The 27,135-nt window shown below is 46.0% G+C and overlaps 1 protein-coding gene across 3 annotated transcripts in view; it reads left to right on the plus strand.

The window, feature by feature from the left end:
* SLC45A1 (solute carrier family 45 member 1) overlaps positions 1 to 27,135 on the plus strand; it is a 94,255-nt gene that overhangs the window by 34,199 nt on the left and 32,921 nt on the right. For all 3 annotated transcript variants that reach the window (XM_030185931.1, XM_030185933.1, XM_030185932.1), the window contains exons 2-4: positions 15,363 to 15,781; positions 18,923 to 19,015; positions 23,421 to 23,645. In XM_030185931.1, the coding sequence (XP_030041791.1) occupies positions 15,363 to 15,781; positions 18,923 to 19,015; positions 23,421 to 23,645 (737 nt within the window). The remainder of the gene's footprint in view (positions 1 to 15,362; positions 15,782 to 18,922; positions 19,016 to 23,420; positions 23,646 to 27,135) is intronic.

Raw genomic sequence — 27,135 nt, forward strand, 5'->3', positions numbered from 1 at the left:
ATTTATGCCGTTCTCAGAAGGAAGGGGCTGAGGAAAAACAAGGAGAGATTTTTCTAATGCCAAGTTTATGAATTGCTGACTGCGAAAGGCAAATATTTATTTGACTCCTTCTTGCATGAATGTTTTAGGATCTGTCAAGCAATTGCAAATCAGGGCCACCGAGAGACTGAGCCGGGCCCGGGGCAGAATCGTCATCTCCGGCCCCCCCCCCCCCCCCCAAAAAAAATCATCATCGCCACCGCGGCCCGCCCGAAGTACTTTGACTGGCCCCGCCAACTGCAGGCAGAGCGGCTCCTTCCTCTGCCCAGCGTCGCCTGCCCCTGCGACTGCTTTCTTCAGGTCGCACATGCTCGGTCTCAAAACTGAGGATGCGCGGCCTGAGGGCCCAGCAACTGCTAGGCAATGCAAGGGGGGGGCCCGGCGCCAGCATTTTCTCTCTCCTGCGCCTGTCGGGACACGGCTGAGGGGAGATATGATAGAGGTCTATAAGATAATGAGTGGAATGGAACGGGTCGATGTGGAGCGTCTGTTTACACTTTCCAAAAATACTAGGACAAGGGAGCGTGTGATGAAGCTGCAGTGTGGTAAATTGAAAACGAATCGGAGGAAATGTTTCTTCACTCAATGCGTAGTTAAACTCTGGAATTCGCTGCCGGAAAAGGTGGTTAAGGCGGTTAACGTAGCGGACTTCAAAAAAGGGTTGGACGGCTTCCTGGAGGAAAAAGCCATAGAATGTTATTGAATGGACGAGGGAATAATACAGTATTTCTAGGATGGGCGGGACAAATTGCTTGTTCTTTTGGCCGCTGTTGGTGACAGGGTGCTGGGCTTGATGGACCCTTGGTCTGTCCCAGCATGGCGATGCTTATGTATTTATGTCCCGTCAGGAGCAGGAGAGAGAGAGAGAGAGACCCCTGCACCCGGCCCCCACCCCAGAGGCCCGAGGAATTTTGTCCCCCCTGCCCTCCACTGCCCCCCCCCCCACTTGGCGGCTATGTTGCAAATATATTTAGGCAGATTGACAATTTACTTAGCGGAGTGGAGGCGTGGCCTAGTGGTTAGGGTGGTGGACTTTGGTCCTGGGGATCTGAGGAACTGAGTTGGATTCCCACTTCTGGCACAGGCAGCTCCTTGTGACTCTGGGCAAGTCACTTAACCCTCCATTGCCCCATGTAAGCCGCATTGAGCCTGCCATGAGTGGGAAAGCGCAGGGTACAAATGTAACAAAAATAAAATAGATACTATTGGAGATTCTACATGGAATGTTGCTACTATTGGAGATTCTACATGGAATGTTGCTATTCCACTAGCAACATTCCATGTAGAAGGCTGCGCAGGCTTCTGTTTCTGAGTCTGACGTCCTGCACGTACGTGCAAGACGTCAGACTCACAGAAGCAGAAGCCTGCGCGGCCACATTGGTGATCTGCAAGGGCCGACTTCTACATGGAATGTTGCTAGTGGAATAGCAACATTCCATGTAGAATCTCAAATAGTAGCAACAGTAAAGGAGTGGCCTAGTGGTTAGGGTAGTGGACTTTGGTCCTGAACTGAGGAACTGAGTTGGATTCCCACCTCAGGCACAGGCAGCTCCTTGTGACTCTGGGCAAGTCACTTAACCCTCCATTGCTGCATTGAGCCTGCCATGAGTGGGAAAGTGTGGGGTACAAATGTAACAAAAAAAAAAAATTAGTCTAGCAAGGATTGTGTACTGAGAATTTATTTATTTTGTTGTTGTTTGCTGGCTGTTTTAACTGCAAAATTCCAGCTACATTTTGAGTGAAAAAAAGAAAATGACTGCAATCAGAGGGTTTTTTACAAGTGGGCTCTGCCTTATTTATAGGCTTTTGCTTTTCTTAAGAACAATTGGGGAGGGGGGGTATCATTTAATAGGTACTTCCCAACACTTTCTGAGGTTTATTCTATTACTAAATGACAAGCCTGCCTGGAAATGGTTAGTCAGCTGTAGTACTGAAGAATCTGTGCAGGTATTTTTGCTCTGTCATTGGTCAGTTCAATTCCATTGATGGTTGATAGGACCCCACTGCTAATGCTGGCTGCCATGCTTTATAGTCTGCAGATGACAGCTTGATGGTCCTGGTCTGCCCTGCCTGAAATCTTGATTAGGAAGCTAGGTCTCTCTGTCTCTGATGTCTAGAAAAAGGCATTCAAGGTCAAGCCTAGCATTCAAGGAGATTTGAGTTGGTCGATATTGATTTGGCTGCCTGTACTTCTGCCATTATTTTCATTACTGGTACCATCTCCAGTCTGAGGAGCAAACACTTTCAGTCCCTCTTCAAAGAGAGTAATAGAATTTAAGAAAGTATGTGATCAATAGAAATCAAACAAAATAAAACATGGAAAAGAAAATAAGATGATACCTTTTTTATTGGACATAGCTTAATACATTTCTTGATTAGCTTTCGAAGGTCGCCCTTCTTCCTCAGATCGGAAATAAGCAAATGTGCCAGCTGACAGTGTATAGAAGTGAAAACATTCAAGCATTACTATGACAGTAAAATAGATACTATTGGAGATTCTACATGGAATGTTGCTACCATTGGAGATTCTACATGGAATGTTGCTATTCCACTAGATTCTACATGGAATGTTGCTACTATTGGAGATTCTACATGGAATGTTGCTATTCCACTAGCAACATTCCATGTAGAAGGCTGCGCAGGCTTCTGTTTCTGTGAGTCTGACGTCCTGCACGTACGTGCAGGACGTCAGACTCACAGAAGCAGAAGCCTGCGCGGCCACATTGGTGATCCGCAAGGGCCGACTTCTACATGGAATGTTGCTAGTGGAATAGCAACATTCCATGTAGAATCTATAGAAATCAAACAAAATAAAACATGGAAAAGAGAATAAGATGATACCTTTTTTATTGGACATAACTTAATACATTTCTTGATTAGCTTTCGAAGGTCACCCTTCTTCGTCAGATCAGAAATAAGCAAATGTGGTAGCTGACAGTGTATATAAGTGAAAACATTCAAGCATTACTATGACAGTAAAATAGATACCATTGGAGATTCTACATGGAATGTTGCTACTATTGGAGATTCTACATGGAATGTTGCTATTCCACTAGCAACATTCCTGCGCAGGCTTCTGTTTCTGTGAGTCTGACGTCCTGCACGTACATGCTGGACGTCAGACTCACAGAAGCAGAAGCCTGCGCGGCCACATTGGTGATCCGCAAGGGCCGACTTCTACATGGAATGTTGCTAGTGGAATAGCAACATTCCATGTAGAATCTATAGAAATCAAACAAAATAAAACATGGAAAAGAGAATAAGATGATACCTTTTTTATTGGACATAACTTAATACATTTCTTGATTAGCTTTCGAAGGTCGCCCTTCTTCGTCAGATCGGAAATAAGCAAATGTGGTAGCTGACAGTGTATATAAGTGAAAACATTCAAGCATTACTATGACAGTAAAATAGATACCATTGGAGATTCTACATGGAATGTTGCTACTATTGGAGATTCTACATGGAATGTTGCTATTCCAGTAGCAACATTCCATGTGGAAGGCTGCGTAGGCTTCTGTTTCTGTGAGTCTGACGTCCTGCACGTACGTGCAGGACGTTAGACTCACAGAAGCAGAAGCCTGCGCGGCCACATTGGTGATCTGCAAGGGGCCGACTTCTACATGGAATGTTGCTAGTGGAATAGCAACATTCCATGTAGAATCTATAGAAATCAAACAAAATAAAACATGGAAAAGAAAATAAGATGATACCTTTTTTATTGGACATAGCTTAATACATTTCTTGATTAGCTTTCGAAGGTCGCCCTTCTTCGTCAGATCGGAAATAAGCAAATGTTGATAGATGACAGTATATATAAGTGAAACATCAAAGCATTTCAGTGACAGTCTAACAGGGTGGGGGTGAATAGGAGATATGCATGGGAACATCAAAGCATTTCAGTGATAGTCTAACCACCCCCATCCTACAGTTAGACTATCACTGAAATGCTTTGATGTTTCACTTATATATACTGTCATCTATCAACATTTGCTTATTTCCGATCTGACGAAGAAGGGCAACCTTTGAAAGCTAATCAAGAAATGTATTAAGTCCAATAAAAAAGGTATCATCTTATTTTCTTTTCCATGTTTTATTTTGTTTGATTTCTATTGAGAACCTTAAGAGTGGACTAACACGGCTACCACACCTCTCTACTTAAGAAAGTATGTGATAAGCATAGAGGTCAACTGGGGTCCATGGCACTAAAATGAGAAATAATTTGGGGAGGTTAGATGGGTCTTATGGTCGTTATCTGCAATGACCTATGGACCAGGTCCAGATGAGGTACAGCAGGGCCGATTCAAGGGACCAAGGCGCCCTCCCATTGGCACGCCAGCCCCCATGCCATCCTGTCCCCCAGCCTCTCTTTAAAGGCAGTTTCCCCCTCCTGAATACCGACAGCATTTCACCTAACGCTATCCGCATCGGCCTCTGTGCCTTCCGTCTGCTACGTCCCTGTGAAAACAGGAAGTTATGTCAAAGGAGGGGACGGGGCACGGCACAAGGAAGACGCCACGGTACTGATGCAGGTAGCATTAGGTGAAGCGTTGTCTATGTTTGGGAGGAGAAAACTGCCTTTAACGGTATAGGGGGGTTGCTGGCACACGCAATGCCACCAGGTAAGCTCTAGGCCAGCTTAACCTATAGGGCCAGTGACATCACAGGCTCAAGCGTTAGGCACCCTTTATCTCTGGCACCCTGGGCCAGAGCCTCACCTGATCCATAGGTTAAGCCAGCCCTGAGGCACTGGCCCAGGGTGTCAGCGATAAAGGGCACCAAAATCCTGATCTAGCATCGCTTCGTCCCTCTTCTCTTCCTTTTGTTCCTCTGCCTGCCTGCAGTTCGGTATCCACAAGTTAGGGGGGAAGGGAGATGATGAACTGGGGTTTTGGCACCCTTTATCACCAGTGGGGGGGGGGGGGGCAGGACTTGAGAAGAAGAGATATTGGAATGCTGGTTGGGGAGGGGGAAGAGTGGAAGGAGATAAACTAGATCACAGGCGGGGGAGGAGGACACCACCAATACAAAAGTTGGCTTAGGTCGCTAGAGTCCCTTGAGCCGGTCCTGTCTGCTGTCGTGTTCTGTATTTCTAATCTAATCCAAGTGGACTCTTTCTGTCTCTTTGCAGTTATATACAACCATTTAAAAAAAAAAAAAATACCGTATAACATGGGGGCAATCACAGTCCTTGAGGACCACAACCCAGTCAGGTTTTCAAGATTTACACAATGAATATCCATGAGATTGATTTGCATGTACTGCTTCCATTGTATGCAAATAGATTAGATCTCATGCATATTCATTGTGGAAAACCCCACTGGGGACCGTGGTTGCCCACCCCTGACTTCTAACATGTAAATCATGTGCCTTTTTCAGTTAATGAGATTGTAGTGTAAGCTATTGAACATGGTCAAGCATGATCTCCCTAAAGTTATTTTTGTAATGATGATTTTCTAATAAAACAAATCACATTAGGTTGGGGGGAGGGGGTGGCCATGGAAGCAGCCAACAATTAGCACTGCCGTTCATTTTTTTTATTTTTGTTACATTTGTACCCCGAGCTTTCCCACTCATGGCAGGCTCAATGCGGCTTACATGGGGCAATGCAGGGTTAAGTGACTTGCCCAGAGTCACAAGGAGCTGCCTGGGCCTGAAGTGGGACTCGAACTGAGAGAGTAGAAGTTCCCCAGGACCAAACAAAGTCCACCACCCTAACCACTAGGCCATTCCTCCTCCACTGTTGCTGCATTAGAGGTTCTACATGGAATGTTGCTATTCCAATAGCAACATTCCATGTAGAAGTCGGCCCTTGCAGATCACCAATGTGGCCGCGCAAGCTTCTGCTTCTGTGAGTCTGACATCCTGCACATACGTGCAGGACGTCAGACTCACAGAAACAGAAGCCTGCGCAGCCTTCTACATGGAATGTTGCTAGTGGAATAGCAACATTCCATGTAGAATCTCCAATAGTAGCAACATTCCATGTAGAATCTCCAATAGTATCTATTTTATTTTTGTTACATTTGTACCCCGCGCTTTCCCACTCATGGCAGGCTCAATGCGGCTTACATGGGGCAATGGAGAGTTAAGTGACTTGCCCAGAGTCACAAGGAGCTGCCTGTGCCTGAAGTGGGAATCCAACTTAGTTCCTCAGTTCCCCAGGACCAAAGTCCACCACCCTAACCACTAGGCCACTCCTCCACTTACTGTTTACAAAGACAATGGGTCAACAGTCTGGTTGGACCTGACCAGCTGGGAGGGGGCTCCAGTCAGACCCCACATTTGAGTTTGGCAGCCCGACCCCTAGCAGCAGCATGACAAAACTATTCCTAGGGATGAGATGGCACCATTTTTAAAAATGGACCTGCTGGGACAGGAGCCACTGAAGACATGAGAACTGGAACAGGAGCGACTCTGGACACCAGAGGTACTGGGGGAGGGGGGGAACCAGAGGGGCCACAGATTTTTTCAGACAAAGGTTATGGTGGAGGCACTGATTTTTATTTATTTGTTGCATTTGTATCCCACATTTTCCCACCTATTTGCAGGCTCAATGTGGTTTACGTAGTACCGTGTTGGCGATCTCCGATTCCGGGTTGAGAAATACAGAGTGGGATTGCGTTAGTGTTACATAAGTGACAGAGTAAGTTAGGTAGTCAAGGAGGTAGAGTTAAGGGGTTGGGGAGGGGTTGGGAAGGGGAGGGGAGGGGTTGAGGAGGGGAGGCCTCTAGACCACTGCTTTTGAACTCTCTCCTGGAGTACATCTAGCCAAATCAGGTTTTTAGGATAGCACTATGAATATGCATGAGATAACTTTGCGTATAATAGAGGCCCCTTGTACTCAAATCTTCCTCATGCATATTCATTCTGGTAATCCTGCAAACCCGACTGACTAGGTGTACCTCCAGGAGAGCAAGGGCAGATTTTCATGCCATGCTGGCCCCTTTAAATTCAGTTCTCCTGGGGGAAAAGTTAGCAATACCTGTAAAAGTATAAAACTTTCCAGAAATAACACCACTTGTAAAGCTGACCACAAGCTGTGTGGCTCATTATTGTTTAACCTTTTGGGCCACATGTTTACAGGATAATTGTACAATGTGGGCACCTATATTAGGGCATGTGCGTACCTAGCTTGCTTGTCACCCGGGGTGAGTCACCGCTGTGCCCCACTCCGAGGCGCATCATGCCCCCACCCCCCAAGGTGCTTCACACCTCCCCCCGAGGCATATCACACACCCCTCCCCCAAGGTGCATCACCCCCACCAGCCTTCCTCTTAGCAAGGGGGTACACGGAGCAGTAGCGCAGCTGTTGGCTCTGCCAATCCCCTGTCCCAGAACAGGAAGTAACATCAATGGGGCAGGGGGCCAGCAGAACTGACAGCCACACGACTGCTATGTGCACCCCCTTGCTGCCTGCACACGGGGCAGTCTGCCCCCACTGCCCTGCCCTTGGTACGCTACTGGAATACTGGCATGTACATATGTATGTGTAGTATCCTGAAAACCTGATTGGCTAGATGTGGTTTAATGGGACAGAATCAGCATGGGTTCAGCCAAGGGAAGGCTTGCCTCACCAATTTGCTTAATTTCTTTGAAGGCAAAAATGATAGCAGGGATGGGAAGACTTCCCTATAAAGAAAGACTAAGGAGGCTAGGCCTTTTCAGCTTGGAGAAGAGACTGCTGAGGGGAGACATGATAGAGGTATATAAAATAATGAGTGGAGTGGAACAGGTGGATGTGAAGCGTCTGTTCACGCTTTCCAAAAATACTAGGACTAGGGGGCATGTGATAAAACTACAGTGTAGTAAATTTAAAACAAATCGGAGAAACATTTTCTTCACCCAACGCATAATTATACTCTGGAATTCGTTGCCAGAGAACGTGGTGAAGGCGGTTAGCTTGGCAGAGTTTAAAAAAGGGTTGGACGGTTTCCTAAAGGACAATTCCATAGACTGCTTCTAAATGGACTTGGGAAAAATGCACAATTTCGGGAATAACTTGTATAAAATGTTTGTACGTTTGGGTAGCTTGCCAGGTGCCCTTGACCTGGATTGGCCGCTGTCAGGGCAGGATGCTGGGCTCGATGGACCTTTGGTCTTTTCCCAGTGTGGCATTACTTATTACTTATAACATGTGGATAAAAGTGAGTCGGTTGATGTAGTATATCTAGATTTTCAGAAAGCTTTTGACAGAGTTCCTCATGATAGACTCCTGAGTAAATTAAGAGTCATGGGATAGGAGGCAATGTCCTTCTATGGATTAAGAATTGGTTATTTGACAGAAAACAGAGGTTAGGTTTAAATGGCCATTTTTCTCAGTGGAGGAGGGTGAAGAGTGGAGTGCCACAGGGATCTGTACTGAGACCAGTGCTGTTTAACATATTTATACATGATCTGGAAATCAGAACAACAAGTGAGGTGATTAAATTTGCAGATGGCACTATTCAAAGTAGTTAAAACAAGTGCGGACTGTGAAAAATGACAGGAAGACCTTAGGAAATTGGAAGACTGGCATCCATAATTATACCTTTTGCAATGTAATGTAAGCCACATTGAGCCTGCAAATAGGTGGGAAAATGTGGGGTACAAATGCAGCAAATAAATAAATACATGTGGACAAATGCAAAGTGATGCATACTGGGAAGAATTATCAGAATCACAGTTACCTGATGCCAGGGTCCATCCACCTTGGGAGTCAGCACCCAAGAAAAAGATCTAGGTGTCATTTTAGACAACACACTGCAATCTTCTGCCCAGTGTGTGGTGGTGGCAAACAGGAATTATTAGGAGAGGGATGCAAAATAAGACCAAGAATACTATAATGCTTCTGTATGGTGCAATCTCACCTTGAGTATTGCGTTCAAGGCGGTTAGCTTGGCAGAGTTTAAAAGGGGGTTAGACGGTTTCCTAAAGGACAAGTCCATAAACCGCTACTAAATGGACTTGGGAAAAATCCACAATTCCAGGAATAACACTTATAGAACGTTTGTACGTTTGGGAAGCTCGCCAAATGCCCTTGGCCTGGATTGGCCGCTGTCGTGGACAGGATGCTGGGCTCGATGGACCCTTGGTCTTTTCCCAGTGTGGCATTACTTATGTACTTAAATCTGGTCGCCGTACCTCATAAAAGGTATAGCGGAATTAGAAAAGGTTCAAAGAAGACCGGCCAAAATGATAAAGGGGATGGAACCCCTTTCGTATGAGGAAAGGTTAAAGAGGTTAGGGCTCTTCAACTTGGAAAAGAGACGGCTGGGGGGGGGGGTGGGATATGATTGAGGTCTACAAAATCTTGAGTGGTGTAGAACGAGTAGAAGTGAATTAATTTTTTACTGTTTCAAAAAGTATAAAGACTAGGGGACACTCAATGAAGTTAGATGGAAATACTTTTAAAACAAATAGGAGGAAATATTTTTTCACTCAACAGATAGTTAAGCTTTGAAACCATGATTCTGCTCATGGCCAAAACACACACCTACACTACCACCGCAGGCCATTTTTCAGCGCACCTTAGTAAAAGGACCCCTCAGTTCAGAAACTGAACAAAAGAGGTTAAGGACTGGTTGTTTCATTCGACCTAGCTTTGCTCTTTCAAGGTGTTCTGGGATCTCTCTCTCTCCTTAGCATCTTCGATCTTAGTTCTGTGTGTCGTGATCTGGTTCTGAATTGCTGTTCTGTTCACTAACCCCCCCTCCCCCATCCTTTCTGTCCCGCTCAGTCTTATGTATGTTCTCTTTGATTGCTTGTAGAAGGTTTGGATTTGTAAACTGCAATGTTTATTTATTTATTTTCAGATTTACAACCCATTTATAGCTAAGCGACTCACAATAAATAATGTGCATAAAATCCAAAGCATAAACTAAGCAAGCACGTACATAAAATTGATATCTTCCCCTAAAATCCCAGTCATAGAAAGGCTGGAATAAAACCCCTAAGCTGCCAGAAATATATGCATCATTAATCTTTAAGTAGGGTACAGTCTCGAGTATCCAACGTAAACAGAACCAGCCTGTTGTCGGATGAATGAAAAGTCAGATAATACAGAACACTTTGCAAATACATAGAAAATGTGAATTATTTCAAGTGCTGCAGTGAAAACAGGATCTCAGTAGCCAGCAAAGCCCATCAGAAACGTTGCAGTGTTGCAGTGAAAACAGGGACTGGGTAGCAAATGCAAACAGAGGTAGGTCTGCCCTTCCAGTGAATCAGATGTCAGGAAAGTGGAAAAAAAGCTGCAATGATGTCACCAGGGAGACCTGTCCGATATGCTGGACGGTGGGATTAGTGAAGGTCGGATAATCGAGACTGTAGTGTAATAGGAAAAGCTTGCAGGACAAAAGTAGGTCAAAAATTTGGACAAAACCGTATATGTCCGGGGAGCTTATTCCATAGCAGTGGGCTAGCTCCTGAAAAAGCTCTCGCTTTTGTTTTCACATTATTTATTTATTGGGATTTCTAGCACTCAGCACTGATGCAGACTTGGACATTAATTGATGTGAAGCAGGGGCATAGTCAGACTTTGCACGGGAGGGGGGGTCCAGAGCCCAAGGTGAGGGGGCACATTTTAGCCCCCCCCCCCCGGTGCTGCCACCACCACCGCGACCCTCTTGACCACCCCCTTCCCGCTGCCAACCCTCCTCCCCCGCTGTCGCGTACCTTTGCTGGCGGGGGACCCCAACCCCCCACCAGCCGAAGTCCGACTCCTCTTCTCGGCTGCGCGGTGTTGCCGAATGATCTGATCAAGTTTGAATCTGTTTCTGTGCAGCCGACCAAGGAACACCACTGCCAGAAGGGCTCACATATTTGTACTGAAATTAAAAAGGTAAGGTAGGAATTGAACCTGGATCCTGTTATTCACTGTCCACTGCACTGACCACTAGCTACTCGATCCATTCTTAGGAATGGGTGTAGCTACGTGGGGCCACGGGGGCATGGGCCCCCGTAGATTTGGCCCTGGCCCCCCATCCCGCTGCCAACCCCTTTGACACCCTCCCTCCCCCCCCCCCCCCCCCCCCGCTGCCAACCCTCCCTTGCCGCTGTCAGGTACCTTTGCTGGCAAGGGTCCCCAACCCCCGCCAGCCGAAGTCCTCTTCTCCGGCGCGGCCGCGTTGCTGATCTGCAAGGACAGGCTTCTGTTTCTGTGAGTCTGTACGTGCAGGACGTCAGACTCACAGAAACAGAAGCCTGCGCGGCCATGTTGCTGATCTACAAGGGCAGGCTTCTGTTTCTGTGAGTCTGACATCCTGCACGTACAGACTCACAGAAACAGAAGCCTGAGTGGAGTGGAACAGGTGGATGTGAAGCGTCTGTTCACGCTTTCCAAAAATACTAAGACTAGGGGGCATGCGATGAAACTACAGTGTAGAAAATTTAAAACAAATCAAAGAAACTGTTTCTTCACCCAATGCATAATTAAACTCTGGAATTCATTGCCGGAGAACGCGGTGAAGGCGGTTAGCTTAGCAGAGTTTAAAAAGGGGTTAGACGGTTTTCTAAAGGACAAGTCCATAAACCACTACTAAATGGACTTGGGAAAAATCCACAATTCCAGGAATAACATGTATAGAATGTTTGTACGTTTGGGAAGCTCGCCAGGTGCCCTTGGCCTGGATTGGCCGCTGTCGTGGACAGGATGCTGGGCTCGATGGACCTTTGGTCTTTTCCCAGTGTGGCATTACTTATGTACTTATGTAACATCCACATAATCCTTTAACTGTTCCAATTTTATAGTTCAAATGGCAGGATATCAAATTTCGATAAATAAATACAACCTTCAGGATGTAACAGGTGGTCCCTGCGCAGATTAAAATGATGGGAAGTACTAATGGCAAATTATCCTTTTCTTTCATTTCCATGACTTTTTCGCATTGTATGTCTTTCATCTTCTATTCTGTCAGATTCTTTTTTTTGGGGGGGGGGCGGAGGGGTTTCCGGGGAAAGTGCATTTACCAGTAATTTTCTCTATAAAGAAACACAGAAACTGATCTCCTCCCACTGTACCGCAGGCTGGCAAAACTTGATGACTCAATACTGCAGACTGAAGCCTGGTCTATGATTGATTTTTTTTTCTTTTTATCTTTTTTTTTTTTTTCCATAAAGTGCAAAAGTCTATCTAATGTTTTAGTACCAAGTCTAGTAATAAGACAGTTGAAGATTTACTTATGGGTCTTAATGCAGAGGAAAAGAGATTAATTACACAAGCAAAGGGGAGACTGAATTCTGATTACCTGACATCACGATTGGGCAATCTGCCACTTGCGGCTCATGCCATTATTTTAAAAGCATGGCTAGTAGCCTGTTTTTTTTTTTTTAAATGAGTCCCTCCCCAGTGTTTTTAGAGCCGATGCTGGCGCAAAGATGGATTTTTTGCAATGATGTAAGGATAAATATAATTTAATCTGAAAAACAAGTGGCTTGAGAGAATATAATATCTATGTACATAAGTATTGCCATACTGGGAAAGACCAAAGGTCCATCGAGCCCAGCATCCTGTTTCCAACAGTGGCCAATCCAGGTCACAAGGACCTGGCAGAAACCCAAAGAGTAGCAACATTCCATGTAGAACTGCAAGGAACAGCAAGATTCTAGAATTCTAAAGAATAACAAGATTCCATGCAGAATTTCAAAGTGTAGCAACATTCCATGTAGAACCCCAAAGAGTAGCAAGATTCCATTCAGAATCCCAAGTACATAAGTGCATAAGTATTGCCACACTGGGACAGACTAAAGGTCCATCAAGCCCAGCATCCTGTTTCCAACAGTGGCCAATCCAGGTCACAAGGACCTGGCAGAAACCCAAAGAGTAGCAACATTCCATGTAGAACCCCAAAGAGTAGCAACATTCCATTCAGAATCCTAAGTACATAAGTGTTGCCATACTAGGACAGACCAAAGGTCCATCAAGCCCAGCATCCTGTTTCCAACAGTGGCCAATCCAAGTCACAAATACCCGGCAACATCCCAAAAAAGTACAAAACATTTTATACTGCTTATCCCAGAAATAGTGGATTTTCCCCAAGTCCTGAAATGCGTTCAAACATCTGTCTAACATTTGGAACAATATTCCTTTTATGGATTTTTTTTTTGGGGGGGTGGGGTTGTTTGTTTGTTTTTGCTGATTATCTACTGTTACAGTACATTTGCTGTTGGATGAATAAATAATGACATGAGGGATACAGAACCCATTTACTTCCTTCATATGAGCATTGAGGTTCACCATGAATGAAAAAAAGGAGCCAGTCTTACTAGTGTATCTACATTCTAACAATAGTTCAAAATAGATGTGAAGCGTCTGTTCACGCTTTCCAAAAATACTAGGACTAGGGGGCATGCGATGAAGCTACAGTGTAGTAAATTTAAAACGAATCGGAGAAAATGTTTCTTCAATCAACGTGTAATTACACTCTGGAATTCGTTGCCAGAGAATGTGGTAAAGGCGGTTAGTTTAGCGGAGTTTAAAAAAGGTTTGGTCGGCTTCCTAAAGGAAATGGCCATAGACTGTTATTAAATGGACTTGGGGAAAATCCACTATTTCTGGGATAAGCAGTATAAAATGTTTTGTACATTTTTTGGGATCTTGCCGGGTATTTGTGACCTGGATTGGCCGCTGTTGAAAACAGGATGCTGGGCTCGATGGACCTTTGGTCTTTCCCAGTATGGCAGTACTTATATACTTATGTACTTGGGATTCTGAATGGAATGTTGCTACTCTTTGGAGTTCTACATGGAATCTTGTTACTTTTTAGGATTCTAGAATTTTGCTATTCTTTGGGGTTCTACATGGAATGTTGCTACTCTTTGGGTTTCTGCCAGATACTTGTAACCTGGATTAGCCACTGTTGGAAACAGGATGCTGTTTCCAACCTTTGGTCTTTCCCAGTATGGCATGGACCTTTGGTCTTTCCCAGTATGGCAGTACTTATATACTTATGTACTTGGGATTCTGAATGGAATGTTGCTACTTTTTGGAGTTCTACATGGAATCTTGTTACTTTTTAGGATTCTAGAATTTTGCTATTCTTTGGGGTTCTACATGGAATGTTGCTACTCTTTGGGTTTCTGCCAGATACTTGTAACCTGGATTAGCCACTGTTGGAAACAGGATGCTGGGCTCGATGGACCTTTGGTCTTTCCCAGTATGGCAACACTTATGGACTTATGTAGAGGAGGTGGTTTGTGAGCAGGTACCGTATTTTCTTGCCAAAATATTTATAAAGCAAGGAGCTTGCCGCGCAGTCATTTCGGTGGGGAACCCTTACCGCCACCCATCTATTTATTTATTTAATACATTTGTATCCCACATTTTCCCCACTAATTGCAGGCTTAATGTGGCTTACACTAATCTGCAGGGAGGCTACAGTGCATGAAGTACAATTATACAGTTAATAGATAGTAAATATCATTTAGAACAGCAATATGTAAAAGATAGTAAAGATAATTAGTGTCCTTGAACCTTGTTAAGACTAAATGTTAAAGAGAATTATGTTGAACCTGGAGAATAAGCTTTTTTTTAAACAGTACGGACTTCAGTAGTTTTCTGAAATGTAGGTAGATCTGGGTAGATTTTACTGATTTAGGTAAAGCATTCCATAATTGTGTGCCAAAAAATGTAAAGTTGGAGGCATATATAGATTCGTACTTCAGGGCTACCACGCTACCCTGTCATTAACCAGGCAGCGCGCAGCATGGCCCAATTACTACTGGGTACACACCGGCGCTGGGGGGTGGGAACTACCACCGGGCTGCTGTAGTAGCCCGGCGGTACCTCCTTTTAAGCAAAAGGCAAGCTCGCATTGGGCTTACCAGTGCCATAGCAAGGGAGGCTGACACCCGGGGCGGTTCGCCACTGCACACCCCCCCCCCAGCGCATTCTTACCAAAGGGGGCAGGCAGGAGAGCCGCTCCGCCCCGAGTGCACGTCGCTGGGAGCTGCGTCGGCTCCGCTGGTTCCCTGCTCTCTCTGCCCCGGAACGGGAAGTAACCTGTTCCGGGGCAGAGAGAGCAGTGAACCAGCGGAGCCGACACCCCCCCCCCCCCCCCCAGCGGCGTGCACCCGGGGCGGACCGCCCCACCGCCCCCCCTTCCTACGCCACTGGGGCTTACCTCCGCTTTGTAAAAGGAGCCCTTATTTATTTATCGCAGAAGGTCTATGGAGCTCTGTGCATTTCTGCTTCTGACATTGCATAATGCTGCAGCCCACCGGGGACAGTAATGACATTCATGCGGCCCAATGTGCGTAATTGTTGACCACCCCGGTGTAGAAGAATGCTGTTGAAAAGGAACCATACGGTGACGTGGAATTCTTACTTTCCCTTTCTCTTCCAGGAAGAAAGTTCATGTGCTAACGATGATATCATCAGCTGCCGTTACCCCACCCCCAGATGCCATCTTTTCCAATCTGGCCGCTCAGGAGTTCTGGAGACTGCAGTCCTGTGGCTACTCTAGCACCGTCGCCGGCCACATCAGCCACCGGGCAAACAACTTCAAGAGACACCCAAGGAGGAGAAAACGTATTCGGCCTTCTCCCCCTCCTCCCCCTAACACCCCTTGCCCCATAGAGCTCATCGATTTTGGGGACCTTCACCCTAGGAGATCCTTCTTAGAACTTCTCTTCAATGGGTGTATTCTGTTTGGCATTGAGTTCAGCTACGCCATGGAGACTGCCTACGTCACACCAGTTCTCCTTCAGATGGGGTTGCCTGATGAACTCTATAGCATGGTTTGGTTCATCAGCCCAATATTAGGTAATGAATTTTATCCTCCCGAATGCTATTTTCAAAATTGAGTTACTGGGATTTTATTTCTAGCCGATAGCTTTCTATCGTATTATTTGATTTGATTCACTAGTGAACATACGCTTCACGAGCATTGGAAGTGAAAGTGGACCATGTCGCCTCTCGAGGAACGCTGCCTAAGCAGGAGTTTGGGGGTTGTGCACACAATGTTACGAAGACCTGCTTTGGAGGGACCATTGCTAGGGGGGGATAAAACAACCTAGCGTATAATATGATATATTCTTTGTTCTGTTACATTTTCATAGGCCATTTTCCTTAAAGTAAAACGATACCCATTCAGATTTACTAAATAACCGTGATGCACACCCACAACACTCGGTGAATCAAAAAGCTGGCACTAATACACTAATTAAATTTAAGTTGAAAAAGGGGGAGGAAAAAAACTCATGCTACCGTGGCCGATTGTAAAACCGATTTGCAAAAATCAGCAAATTCTAAAGCACACAGTAAAAAGTAATCCTCAGTTGAAAAAAGCTCCCTTCAAAGTCCAAGTTCGATGTACTTTTGTCACAAAAATTCAATGTGCATTTGTCATAAAACAAGCAAAGGCACTTATCTTCCATCGTGCTAGTCGCTCAGTGCTGGCAGGGTCAATGTCAATGAACAAAACAGCGAAGATGACCCAAAAAAATAAAAAAAATATATAAAAGATGAATAAAAAATGACGACGACACTTTGGTTATAAACACTTAAAAATATTTATTGATTCACTAGTAAACATACGCTTCACAAGCATTAGAAGTGAAAGTGGACCGTGTCGCCTCTCAAGGAACGCTGCCTAAGCAGGTGAAATTTCATAGATGCGAGACGCTGATTTTAGCAGCTCTAGTCTATATTGTTTCGAGCAAATTTCAGCATTGCAAGTTCCCTGAAGAGATACCCGGAGAGTTATCCATACAGCCGTATTCAATACAATTCTTTCATAAGTTGTTCTACATATCAATAAAAAACATCCGATATAGAAATAGAGAAAGACACTCTATATGGTGAGAAGACTCCTGACGCAGGCCTGACCGGCTGAAACACAGCTGTGTCGAATCCTTTTCTCCCTTATTCTGCATCATTTTTTATGGTTAATAAATATTTTTAAGTGTTTATAACCAAAGTGTCGTCTTCATTTTTTATTCATCTTTTATATTTTATTTTTATTTTTTGAGTCATCTTCGCTGTTTTGTCCATTTTTGCGAAGATTAGTTTTCTTCTGTTTTTTTTTTTTTTGCATCACGTAGGGTCAATGTCAAAACAGCGAGGTCCCGACTGACCCGTTTCGCTCCAGCTTCCTCTGGAGACCTTCGCTGCTCCCCAATGCACCAGGGTAGGTACACGACGAGACAGCCAGCGAGCTGCGTGCTCTAGAATTTGCAGATTTTTGCAGATCGGTTTCACAGACCGTGGTCGGCCACGGTAGCATGAGTTTTTTTTCCTCCCCCCTTTTCAACTTAATTTAATTAGTGTATTAGTGCCAGCTTTTTGATTCACGGAGCATTTTCCTTAAAAGAAATTCAGCCCAAAACAGTTCCTAGTAAAGATAATACATAATGCAGTACATCACGAAAAAAATATATATAATAAGGGAGCAATTCCATAACTTGGTGCCTCCAGCTGGTCGCACTGATTTCTATAATTTCTATAATGTGCCAAGATGTCATTATAGAATACTAGAGTAAACGCAAATTGGCGTGCCTAAATTTAGGAGCAACTGTTTACACCAAGGTAACGGCAAGCATAAATAGCCAAACAAAGCGCTGAGTTACATGCGTAAGTTGAAGAGAAGTCCGTGCCCTTTCCATGCTCCATCCTTGTGTTCACGCCCCTTGCAGTGATGTGCTATGGCCAGGAGTGGATAGACCGTACGGGCAACAGGGCAGTGCTTGAGGGCGCAGAGGCTCTGGGGAGGAGGTCCAGAGGCTCCCCCCCCCCTCCGCAAACTACAGCCCCCCTGAGCCATCTTGAAGGGCCCTGGTGGTCTAGTGGCCTCTTCGGGGGCAGGAAAGAACCCTACTTCCTGCCCGCTGCCACTACTCTGCCCGGCACTGACGCATTTTCAGAATGGCTGCTGAGACTTCCCTGCGGCAGTCTCTTGAGATTGCCGAGACTCGCAGGACTACCACAGGAAGTCTCGGCAGCCATTTTGAAAAGACGGAGATGCTAGGCAGAGCATCGGCAGCAGGCAGGAAAGAGTAGGGTATGTTGCCCTGAATGCTGCAATTCCAAAACATGTCAACAAACTGCACTTTTAATCTTGAACAAATTACAAACACTCCCTCCATATTTGTAGCACTGGTGTCCCCGCTTGCTTCCAGGTTCCTACTAAATAGGGTATTATGTCACTTCTTACAGACATAATACCCCATTTGATCAATCTTTCTATACCTTTACTAAATCTGTGTGGCAATAACCCCAAAAGGCAGAAGACAATATTACCAAGTCAAACCTTCAATGGCGTAGCAAGGGCAGGGCGGTCCTCCCCGGATGCACGCTGCTGGAGGGGTGCAAAGAGCAGCTGCGCGCCTATCGACTTCGCTGGTTCCCTGCTCCCTCTGCCCCGGAACAGGTTACTTTCAGACACTAGGGGGCCCTTTCACTAAGCCTACGTACAACCAACGTGCGTCAGTTTGCAATTACCTCCCAGCTACTGCGTGGCCTGAGTGGTAATTTCATTTTTTACACGTGCCAGAAAATAATTTTTATTTTCTGGCACATGGCACTAACCGGGCAGTAAAAGGCATTCTACACACGTAGACCATTACCACCCGGTTAACGTGTGAGACCTTATTGCTAAGTCAATGGGTGGCGGTAAGGTCTCAGGCCCAAAATTGGACACGCGCCAGTTTTCATTTTGCCGCACGTCCTCATTTTCATCCAAAATTTTTAAAAGGCATTTTTTTTTTACAGGTGCGCTGAAAAATGGATCTGTGCACGTCCGAAACACGCACTTACACTAGCGCAGGCCATTTTTCAGCGCACCTTAGTAAAAGGACCCCCTACATACACTTGCATGTCCTAAGTTTTACCCTTACGCTTTGCCCTTCTTATGCATCAGTGTTCTTTTCCCAGATTGCTGTTGATGGCCATCCTTTCTTGTTTTAGGATTTATGCTCCAACCACTGTTAGGAGCTTGGAGTGACAGATGCACCTCAAGATATGGGAGGAGAAGGCCATTCATTATGGTCCTTGCACTAGGTAGGTCTAATGCAACCTAAAACTGAGCCTAGGGAGCCAAAGTGCTGTGTAACACAGTGGCGTAGCCACAGGTGGGCCTGGGTGGGCCGGGGCCCACTTACTTAGAGCTCAGGCCCACCCAACAGTAGCACACGTTTAACGGTAGCTGGTGGGGATCTCAAGCTCTGCCAGCTGAAGACTTCCCCCTAATGTTAACGAAAACGCTACTCTCCATGATACCGGCTCCTGTGCATGCTCAGTTTTCAGCGAATGCCTACTTCAGACTGCCAAGGTGGAAAGAAGCATTTTCCTGCCAGCGGAGATATATTTTTGGTGGCTGGGGGGGGGGGGGGGGGGGGAGAGAACACTTGGTGCCCACCCACTTTTTGCCTACGCCCACCCAAAATCTGTTGTCTGGCTACGCCCCTGGTGTAACAGAATAATATTTATGCAGTCCTGTCGTCCTATGGGGTAAAAGCTTAGAGGTCCTTTTACAGATGCGGAGGAGGGCTAGCGCATGGGTAGCACGCACTCAATCGGCACTATCGCCGAGGTAGCATGTGTGCCCACATTGTACGTGCAGGATGTCAGACTCAGAAACAGAACGAAGGAAGAGGAGGTTGGGGTCCCCTGCCAGCAAAGGTAGGCGACGGCAGCGGGGGAGGGTTGGCGGCGGGAGGGGGGGTCGGCAATGGTGGGGGGGGGTCAGCGGCACCGGGGGAGCTAAAATGTGCCCCACACCTTGGGCTCTGGACCCCCCTGCCGCCAAAGTCTGGCTACACCCCTGCCCCTAACCCTTAATTCTATAAAAATTTAGCACCCAACTTTATGCTTAGCGCACAAAATTGAGCACATAATTTATAGAATAAGGTCAATTGTGTAACTTAATTCATTAGTTGACTAATTAATTGGAGTAAACAGTTAATTATTGGCTATAATTGGTGCTAAGTGGCACTAGTTAGAAGCTAGGTGTATAACGGCCCTCAGTTGCTATTCTGTAAGTTGCCTGCTCTTGGGAAGAAATCCCATGAAAAGAAACAGTATAACCAGGTGCTTAAAACCAAATAACCAGAAAATAATTCTGCTGGGGAAGGAATTTGATTTCCTGGAACTAGAACACTTGAGGGTTTTTATTTTAGCACAGGAAGAGCAAATGAAGGTAATAATTGTTCAGCTGAACAAACCACCAGTTGTATTGAAGGGATAGATAATGAATGCAGTGATTTGCTTTACTTTTCTCCTTCTTTTTCCTTTTTTTTTTTCTTTGTATCTTCTCTGTCTCTGTCTCCATTTTGCTTTTATTTTCAAAGTCTGTGCATTCTTTTTTTATTGTACAGATTTCTTATATACAATTTTTTGATAGATCGTTTTTTTCCTGTGATTAATGCAAACATGGCGTTTTGTCTGTTTTTATGAATTGGTTTGGAAAATTTGACACAAATAAAAGTTAAAAAATAGTAATAATAGTAATTCTGTAGGGTGCAAACCCATAAAGAATTTATTTAAGTTAACCGACTTCACGTAAAGAAATAAACACGTACCCACTCTGGGGCCCCCGGTTTGACTGGTGGGGGTCCCCGTCCTGTGCTGGTTTCACATTGCCTGGCGTCCTGTCCTGTTTTCAGTCACTGTGCATGCTCGTTTTAATGAAAGGCACCTTCGCAGTGGCGGTGTGGGGGGTGGGAAGCGGCGGCAGGAGGGCAGCAGCTGGGAGATGGTAGCAGCCGTGGAGGGGGAGAGAGCGGAAGTGGCGGTGGGAGGGCGGCAGTGGGGAGGCGGGGTGAAAATGTGCCCCCCCCCCACCTTGGTCTCCAGCCCCCCCTCCTGTTGAGGTCTGGCTGTGCCCCTGGTACCCACTAGAGGAAAGATGAGATAGTGGAGATATGATGGACTTCTGTGGTAAAAATGCATCCGCAGCTGGCCTCATTCATTGCAAAGGGGGGAAGACTCGGGAGTAATCTAAGGAAATATTTCTTTCCAAAAAGTCTGATGATAGTGGAGGCGAGAACAGTATCTGCATTCTAGCGTGGTACATGCAGAGGATCTCTGAGGGACAGGAAGGGATGGTGGAGCTGAGTAGTTGGTATGGATGGACTCAGGGCCACCGAGAGACTGGGCCGGGCCCGGGACAAGGCCGCCCCCGGGCTCCACCCGCTACCTGGCCAGGCCCTCTCTCCACCCCCGGGCCCTGTGCACTAACCTTGCGCCTCCCTCACCTTCGCAGCAAGCAGCGGCAGACCTCTCCTTCTTTCCATGCCCCGCCCTCGCGGACGTTACGTCAAGTGAGGGCGGGACACAGAAGGAAGGAGTGGCCTGCCGCTGCTTGCTACGAAGGTGAGGGAGGCACTTTAAAATCAGTTCCGGGAGCGACAGCGTTTAAAATCAGTTCCGGGAGCGAGGGCGGACCAGACTGCGGTGACGGGCCCCCCCCCCCCCTTGGAGGCCCGGGCCCGGGGACTTTTGTCCCCCCTGCCCCCTCTCTCGGCGGCCATGGATGGACTGACTGGCCAGGCTGTTTCTTTTGTTCCTAGGTAAGGCTAATCTTAGTCTCTGTGTTAAAAGGAATGTAACCAATATACTGATCTCGCACTTTGTAGTAATCTCACATTTTTTAATAGTCACTTTGATGTACTATCTGTATTCTTTTGGGGATCCTCAGATATTAATGCTGCTCTCACCATACGAACATAATATTGCAAAGTTCATCCAACAGAATGGCTGAGGCGTAAATCCTCATAGATCAACCCAGTTATTTTCTAGAAGTTTTTGATTTTTTAACATTTTTTTTTTAATTTTCATATAGTGTCTTGTGATACAAAAAGATATATCTTAACTGCCCTTTTTTAACTGCTTGAAGTGAACTTAAGAGCAGCACTTATCTTTAGTAATGGCAGCATTTAAACCACAGGAGAACCTCCGCCAACATGGCCAAGTTTCGATTTCTTCCTCAGGGAAGAGGTTTTCTAAAAAAACAAAAAACATTACAATCCTCGTATATTTCCCTCTAGTATTTCCATCAAAAGTGATAGTAAATCAATCTTCTTATTCCCATGCGTTTAGTTACAGCTACAAGATCATCCCGCTCCTGCAAATGCATGTCAAAATGGCCGCTATTACTACTACTACTACTATTTAGCATTTCTATAGCGCTACAAGGCATACGCAGCGCTGCACAAACATAGAAGAAAGACAGTCTCTGCTCAAAGAGCTTACAATCTAATAGACAAAAAATAAATAAAGTAAGCAAATCAAATCAATTAATGTGAACGGGAAGGAAGAGAGGAGGGTAGGTGGAGGCGAGTGGTTACAAGAGGTGGGCTTTCAGTCTAGATTTAAAGGTGGCCAAGGATGGGGCAAGACGTAGGGGCTCAGGAAGTTTATTCCAGGCGTAGGGTGCAGCGAGACAGAAGGCGCAAAGTCTGGAGTTGGCAGTAGTGGAGAAGGCACATCTGAACTGATTCAATAGTCCACAGCTGAGGATCCCCAAAAGAATACAGATAGTACGTCAAAGTGACTATTAAAAAATGTGAGATTACTACAAAGTGCAAGATCATTGCCAATGTGAGAGATTAGTAATGGTTAAAGGAATTGAAAATAATTGATTGGTAGAATATATTGTTGTTTGGGACAAAATATATGTGATATTGGTTATAAAGTCCCCACATGAAAAACATTGGTCTACTAAATTTAAGTCTTTCAGGTTACAGGCATTACATTATATATTACCAGGGTCGCCAACAGGGGGTGCAGGAGGTGCAATATTCCCCAGGCCCGGCCTCCAAGGGGGGGCCCAGCACCGGTGCTGGAGTCTCTCTCTTTCTCTCCTACTCCTGAAGAAAACTCCAGCACAGGGCCCCCCTTGAAGGCTAGGGAGGAATGGACACAGCAGGGCTTCGGGCCAGAGTCTCTGGTTTGGCTGGTGCCCCCCCCCCCCCCCCAGCAGAAGAGGTCTTTCTCCAGCACTGCTCTTCACTCTGCTGCATTGCCTGCCAAGCGGATGCTTTTCCTCTCAGGCCGTGCAGGCTCGGTTTTGAAACCGAGCACGCACGATGTGAGAGAAAAAGCAGCCACAGAGGCAGGGCAGGCAATTGCGGAGGATTGAAGAGCAGAACTGGAGGAAGTCTTCTTATGCTGGCGGGGCCTCAGGTTCCCCACCAGCCAAGGTATTTGTAATTGCAGCGGGGGTGGGGGGGGAGAGGGGGGCGGCTGCCCTACCCCGGGCCATATGCAGCTGCGGCACAGAACTACTTTCCACTGCCTCCAAGCTTCCTCGGGAGATACTAATGTTTGAATCTCCTGCATCACGCCTTGCTAACTGATCGCTGTCCTATCTATCAATTTTTTTTTTTAGTTCTTTTCTGTTTCCTTGTTTTTAGAACTGTACTTGTTAATATCTTTTTTGTGATTCAACCACTCTTGGTTCTAGGAGCGTTATTTGGGCTGTCACTTTTGCTGAATGGCAGGGACATTGGACTATCTCTGGCTGACACAGCGAGTGACCATAAATGGGGGATTATTCTCACAATCTGTGGGGTTGTCCTAATGGATTTCAGTGCGGATTCGGCCGATAACCCCAGCCACGCCTACATGATGGATGTGTGCAGCCCAGAGGACCAAGACAGGGGACTCAATATCCATGCTCTGCTCGCAGGTACAGCCGTTTTCTTCTGTACATTTCTTGTGCACAGCTGTAGGTCGACAGGGCCGCCGAGAGACTAGGCCAGGCCCGGGGCAAGGCCGCCCTGCCTCCCCCCCCCGCCGCCGCTGCCCCGCCCCTCCCCCCCGCCGCTGCCACCCCCCCTCACTCCGTGGTCTCACCTGCCTGCCTCCACGGCTCCGGGCCCCCTTCATTCAAAGCGGCAGTCGCAGATCGCGTCTCTTCTGGCCTTCCCTCCCTGTGTCCCACCCTCGTCTGTTGTAACTTCCGGTTTCCGCGAGGGCGGGACACAGGGAGGAAAGGCCAGAAGAGACGCGATCTGCGACTGCCGCTTTGAATGAAGGGGGCCCGGAGCCGAGGGGGCAGGCAGGTGAGACCGGGGACTGCAGCGCCGGCGGCCTGACCCCGGTGCCGGACCACCCTTGGAGGCCCGGGGAATTTTGCTCCCCATGCCCCCACCCCTCTCGGCGGCCCTGGCCTAGTGCATGTATGTGGTGCAGCAGGTACCAAGGCAAGCCTTGTTGCTGTGATCTCATGACTGTCTAGGCTGCTAACCTCCATGTTGCTCCTTATTCTCATATTATAAATATGCGTAAATGTTAACTGATACTTTTCTTTGAGTTTGTTCTTTCGGAGATTTCAGTAGGGACCACTGTTTTAATTAAGGTGGCTGTCTTTTCATTTAGGACCTGAAGTGTAGGCACTCTGTACTTGACAATTATGTTAAGATGCCTAGATGGTTCCATGCCATACCCTAGAACCATTCTTAACCAGTTCCTCCACTGGGCACCCTCCTTCTAATGGTAGAAACCTACCAGAATACATTAGAAGGAGGGTGCCCAGTGGAGGAACTGGTTAAGAATGGTTCTAGGGTATGGCATGGAACCATCTAGGCATCTTAACATAATTGTCAAGTACAGAGTGCCTACACTTCAGGTCCTAAATGATTTTCTTACTGAAATGTAGGTCTAGAAGTATCTGATTGCATTGAGAAGGAAGCGTAAAATTAGGGTATTGAGAAGTGAGTTGCCAAAAATTATTCAGCGAATAAAAATGATTCAATTCCATCTTGACTACAGTTTGGGTTTGAAAAAGGCAATAGCAAAATAGTTGTGTATCAGTATTTTTATGATTAGGGGTAATTTTGGAATAAAAGCCTTGCTAACGTGGAAAAGGACATTCCTAAGTGCCTGTTTACTACTGAGCATTAAGTTAAGTGCATACAGTTGATGCACACATTACTTAATACTTGATTCATAAAAAAGGTTACTGCAGGAAATTTGCATATGTATTAATGTAACTCACTAGTGCATTTATTTATTTATTGGGATTTATTAACCGCCTTTGTGAGGAGGTTCACCCGAGGCGGTGGTGATACACAGTCTGCTCAAGGAGGTTTGATGAACAGAAGACATCACAAAACTGAAGCCGATCCACCCAAGGAGGTTTTCATTCTCCCCAATGCAGCTGCCGCCATCTTGGTACACCCAAAACAATGTAATTGATAGGGCAACAAGTTCGGCCTACTTGTTTCAGCCCAGGTAATGGGCCAAGCACGCTCCTGCCATCTCCTGTTCATCAAACCTCCTTGATATGCTCATTGGCTAAATAAATAAATAGCTGTCCTATCTTTGTGCACTGTTAACCAGGCACCGGTCTGAGTATTGGCCAGTGCCATGTTATCTTCCAGGTCAGTGGACATACCTGGCATTCAACATGCTGGGATAGTTCAGTGCACGGTACCATCATGGGCTGAATATTACTCCCAAAATGTTGTCCTCGCATGCCCCTAGCTCATGTGGCTTCCTGTGTACTGTAAATAAGTTGCAGACACAACCAGTATTGCAAAATGCTTTGGCAGTGGGCTTACTTACATGTCCCTGTAATGTATATGATATGCCTAAACAATGATAGCACTGGTAGGGAACATGGTATTTCCCATGTTAGCTTGATTGTTTGTTGAAGAGTTTAACAATTAATTAAAAAAAAAACATCCTTTGTATTCTTGCATGTTTTTTGTTCATATTGTCTTCTACAAACCAAACAATCAAGCTGAGCCAGTGCCCGTTTTCTTATCGGCAACGATCCCTACACATCTGCACTCACGCATCATTCTGATTCCCAGCAGTAAACATGCTTTGTAGAAATGCTGATGACGCATGAGCTCCAGATGAGCAATGGTGAGTGTGAAATAAATTAATTATAGAAATCAGATGACAAGGTGCCTCCTGCTGTTCAGGCAAAATGTCTGGCAGTCCGTAATACAGAGTGTTGTGTCCTGTACAGAAAAAGAGTATACATTTCGAGGGCAGCATAAGCCATCTCCAGGGGAGCTTTATCCCATGCTGACTTTTACTGTTATCTCTCTGACTTATATCGCATGTGATACAGCCTTTTAATTCTCAGCAAAGAAATAAACAACAGCTTGGGACACTGTTGACCAAGAACAAAACCCCTTTCTTATAGAAGTCATGGTTGCCCAGGAACCGATTTCCAAACAATTTGCATGGCCAGAGGCCAACATGTGGACCTGCGTCTTCACTTATTTTGCCAAATAAAGTCAAATCATTCTCATTTGTTGTTTTCTAACACATCAGCTTGAGGGCACTTGCTGCTTATCTGAGAATCAAAGAGCTTGATTCTGCATCATGATTTCTAGACTCTGTAAAGACTCCTGTTTCCAATAACGTACCTTTTTTTATACCGTGATTCACGAGTAGCACGCTACATATCAGGAAGCTGTCGTGGTCTTTTATAGTTCCTTCCACTTTGCTATTTTAAACATTGCCATGCACGTTCGAGCATAATAGAACCTTCTTTATATTTTAAAGTTGAATAGTAAGCCAAGCAAGCAGGAATGGAGGCTGACTGAAAGACGAATCCAACACTGGAGTTGGTGTGCAGTAATACTTTTTACTGTTGCTGATAGAGAAGGACCGGACACGGTCCGTATTTCAGCGCAATAAAATGCCTAGATCAGGGGTCTGATAGTAATTGCTCGGGATGCACTATGTACTTCAAAACAGAAAAAGATACCAATTCAAAGGACTGTAGTGCGACCAAAGCAGCCGAAAAACATGTGCTCAAAAAAGCAGTAAACGATGCTATCCACAATTGGGTCTGCAGCACATGTTTGCTCTGGGTCCCTGGTTGGCTAGCGAGGATTCCCAACCTCTGCCAGCTGAAGACTTTGTCCAGTGCTGGTCTGTGGTGGCGTGCCACCGCATTGTCTGCCCTGCTCTTTCTTCCCCTCGTGTCAGGCACGCTCCTTCTAGTGAAAATGAGCATGCTCGGTTTCACTAAAAGGAGCGTATGCCGGGCGTGAGGGGAAGAGAGGGCAGGCAATGTGGCGGTGCCGGAGACTAGCACTGGATGAAGTCTTCAGCTGGCGTGGGTTGGGGACCCCACCAGCCAAGGTATTTGCGGAGGCAGTGTTTCAGCTGGGGGGAGGGGGTTGGGGATCCCCGCCAGCCAAGATGTACAA

The sequence above is a fragment of the Microcaecilia unicolor genome, chromosome 13, assembly GCF_901765095.1.
Source record: "Microcaecilia unicolor chromosome 13, aMicUni1.1, whole genome shotgun sequence".
NCBI classification, from domain to species: Eukaryota; Metazoa; Chordata; class Amphibia; order Gymnophiona; family Siphonopidae; genus Microcaecilia; species Microcaecilia unicolor.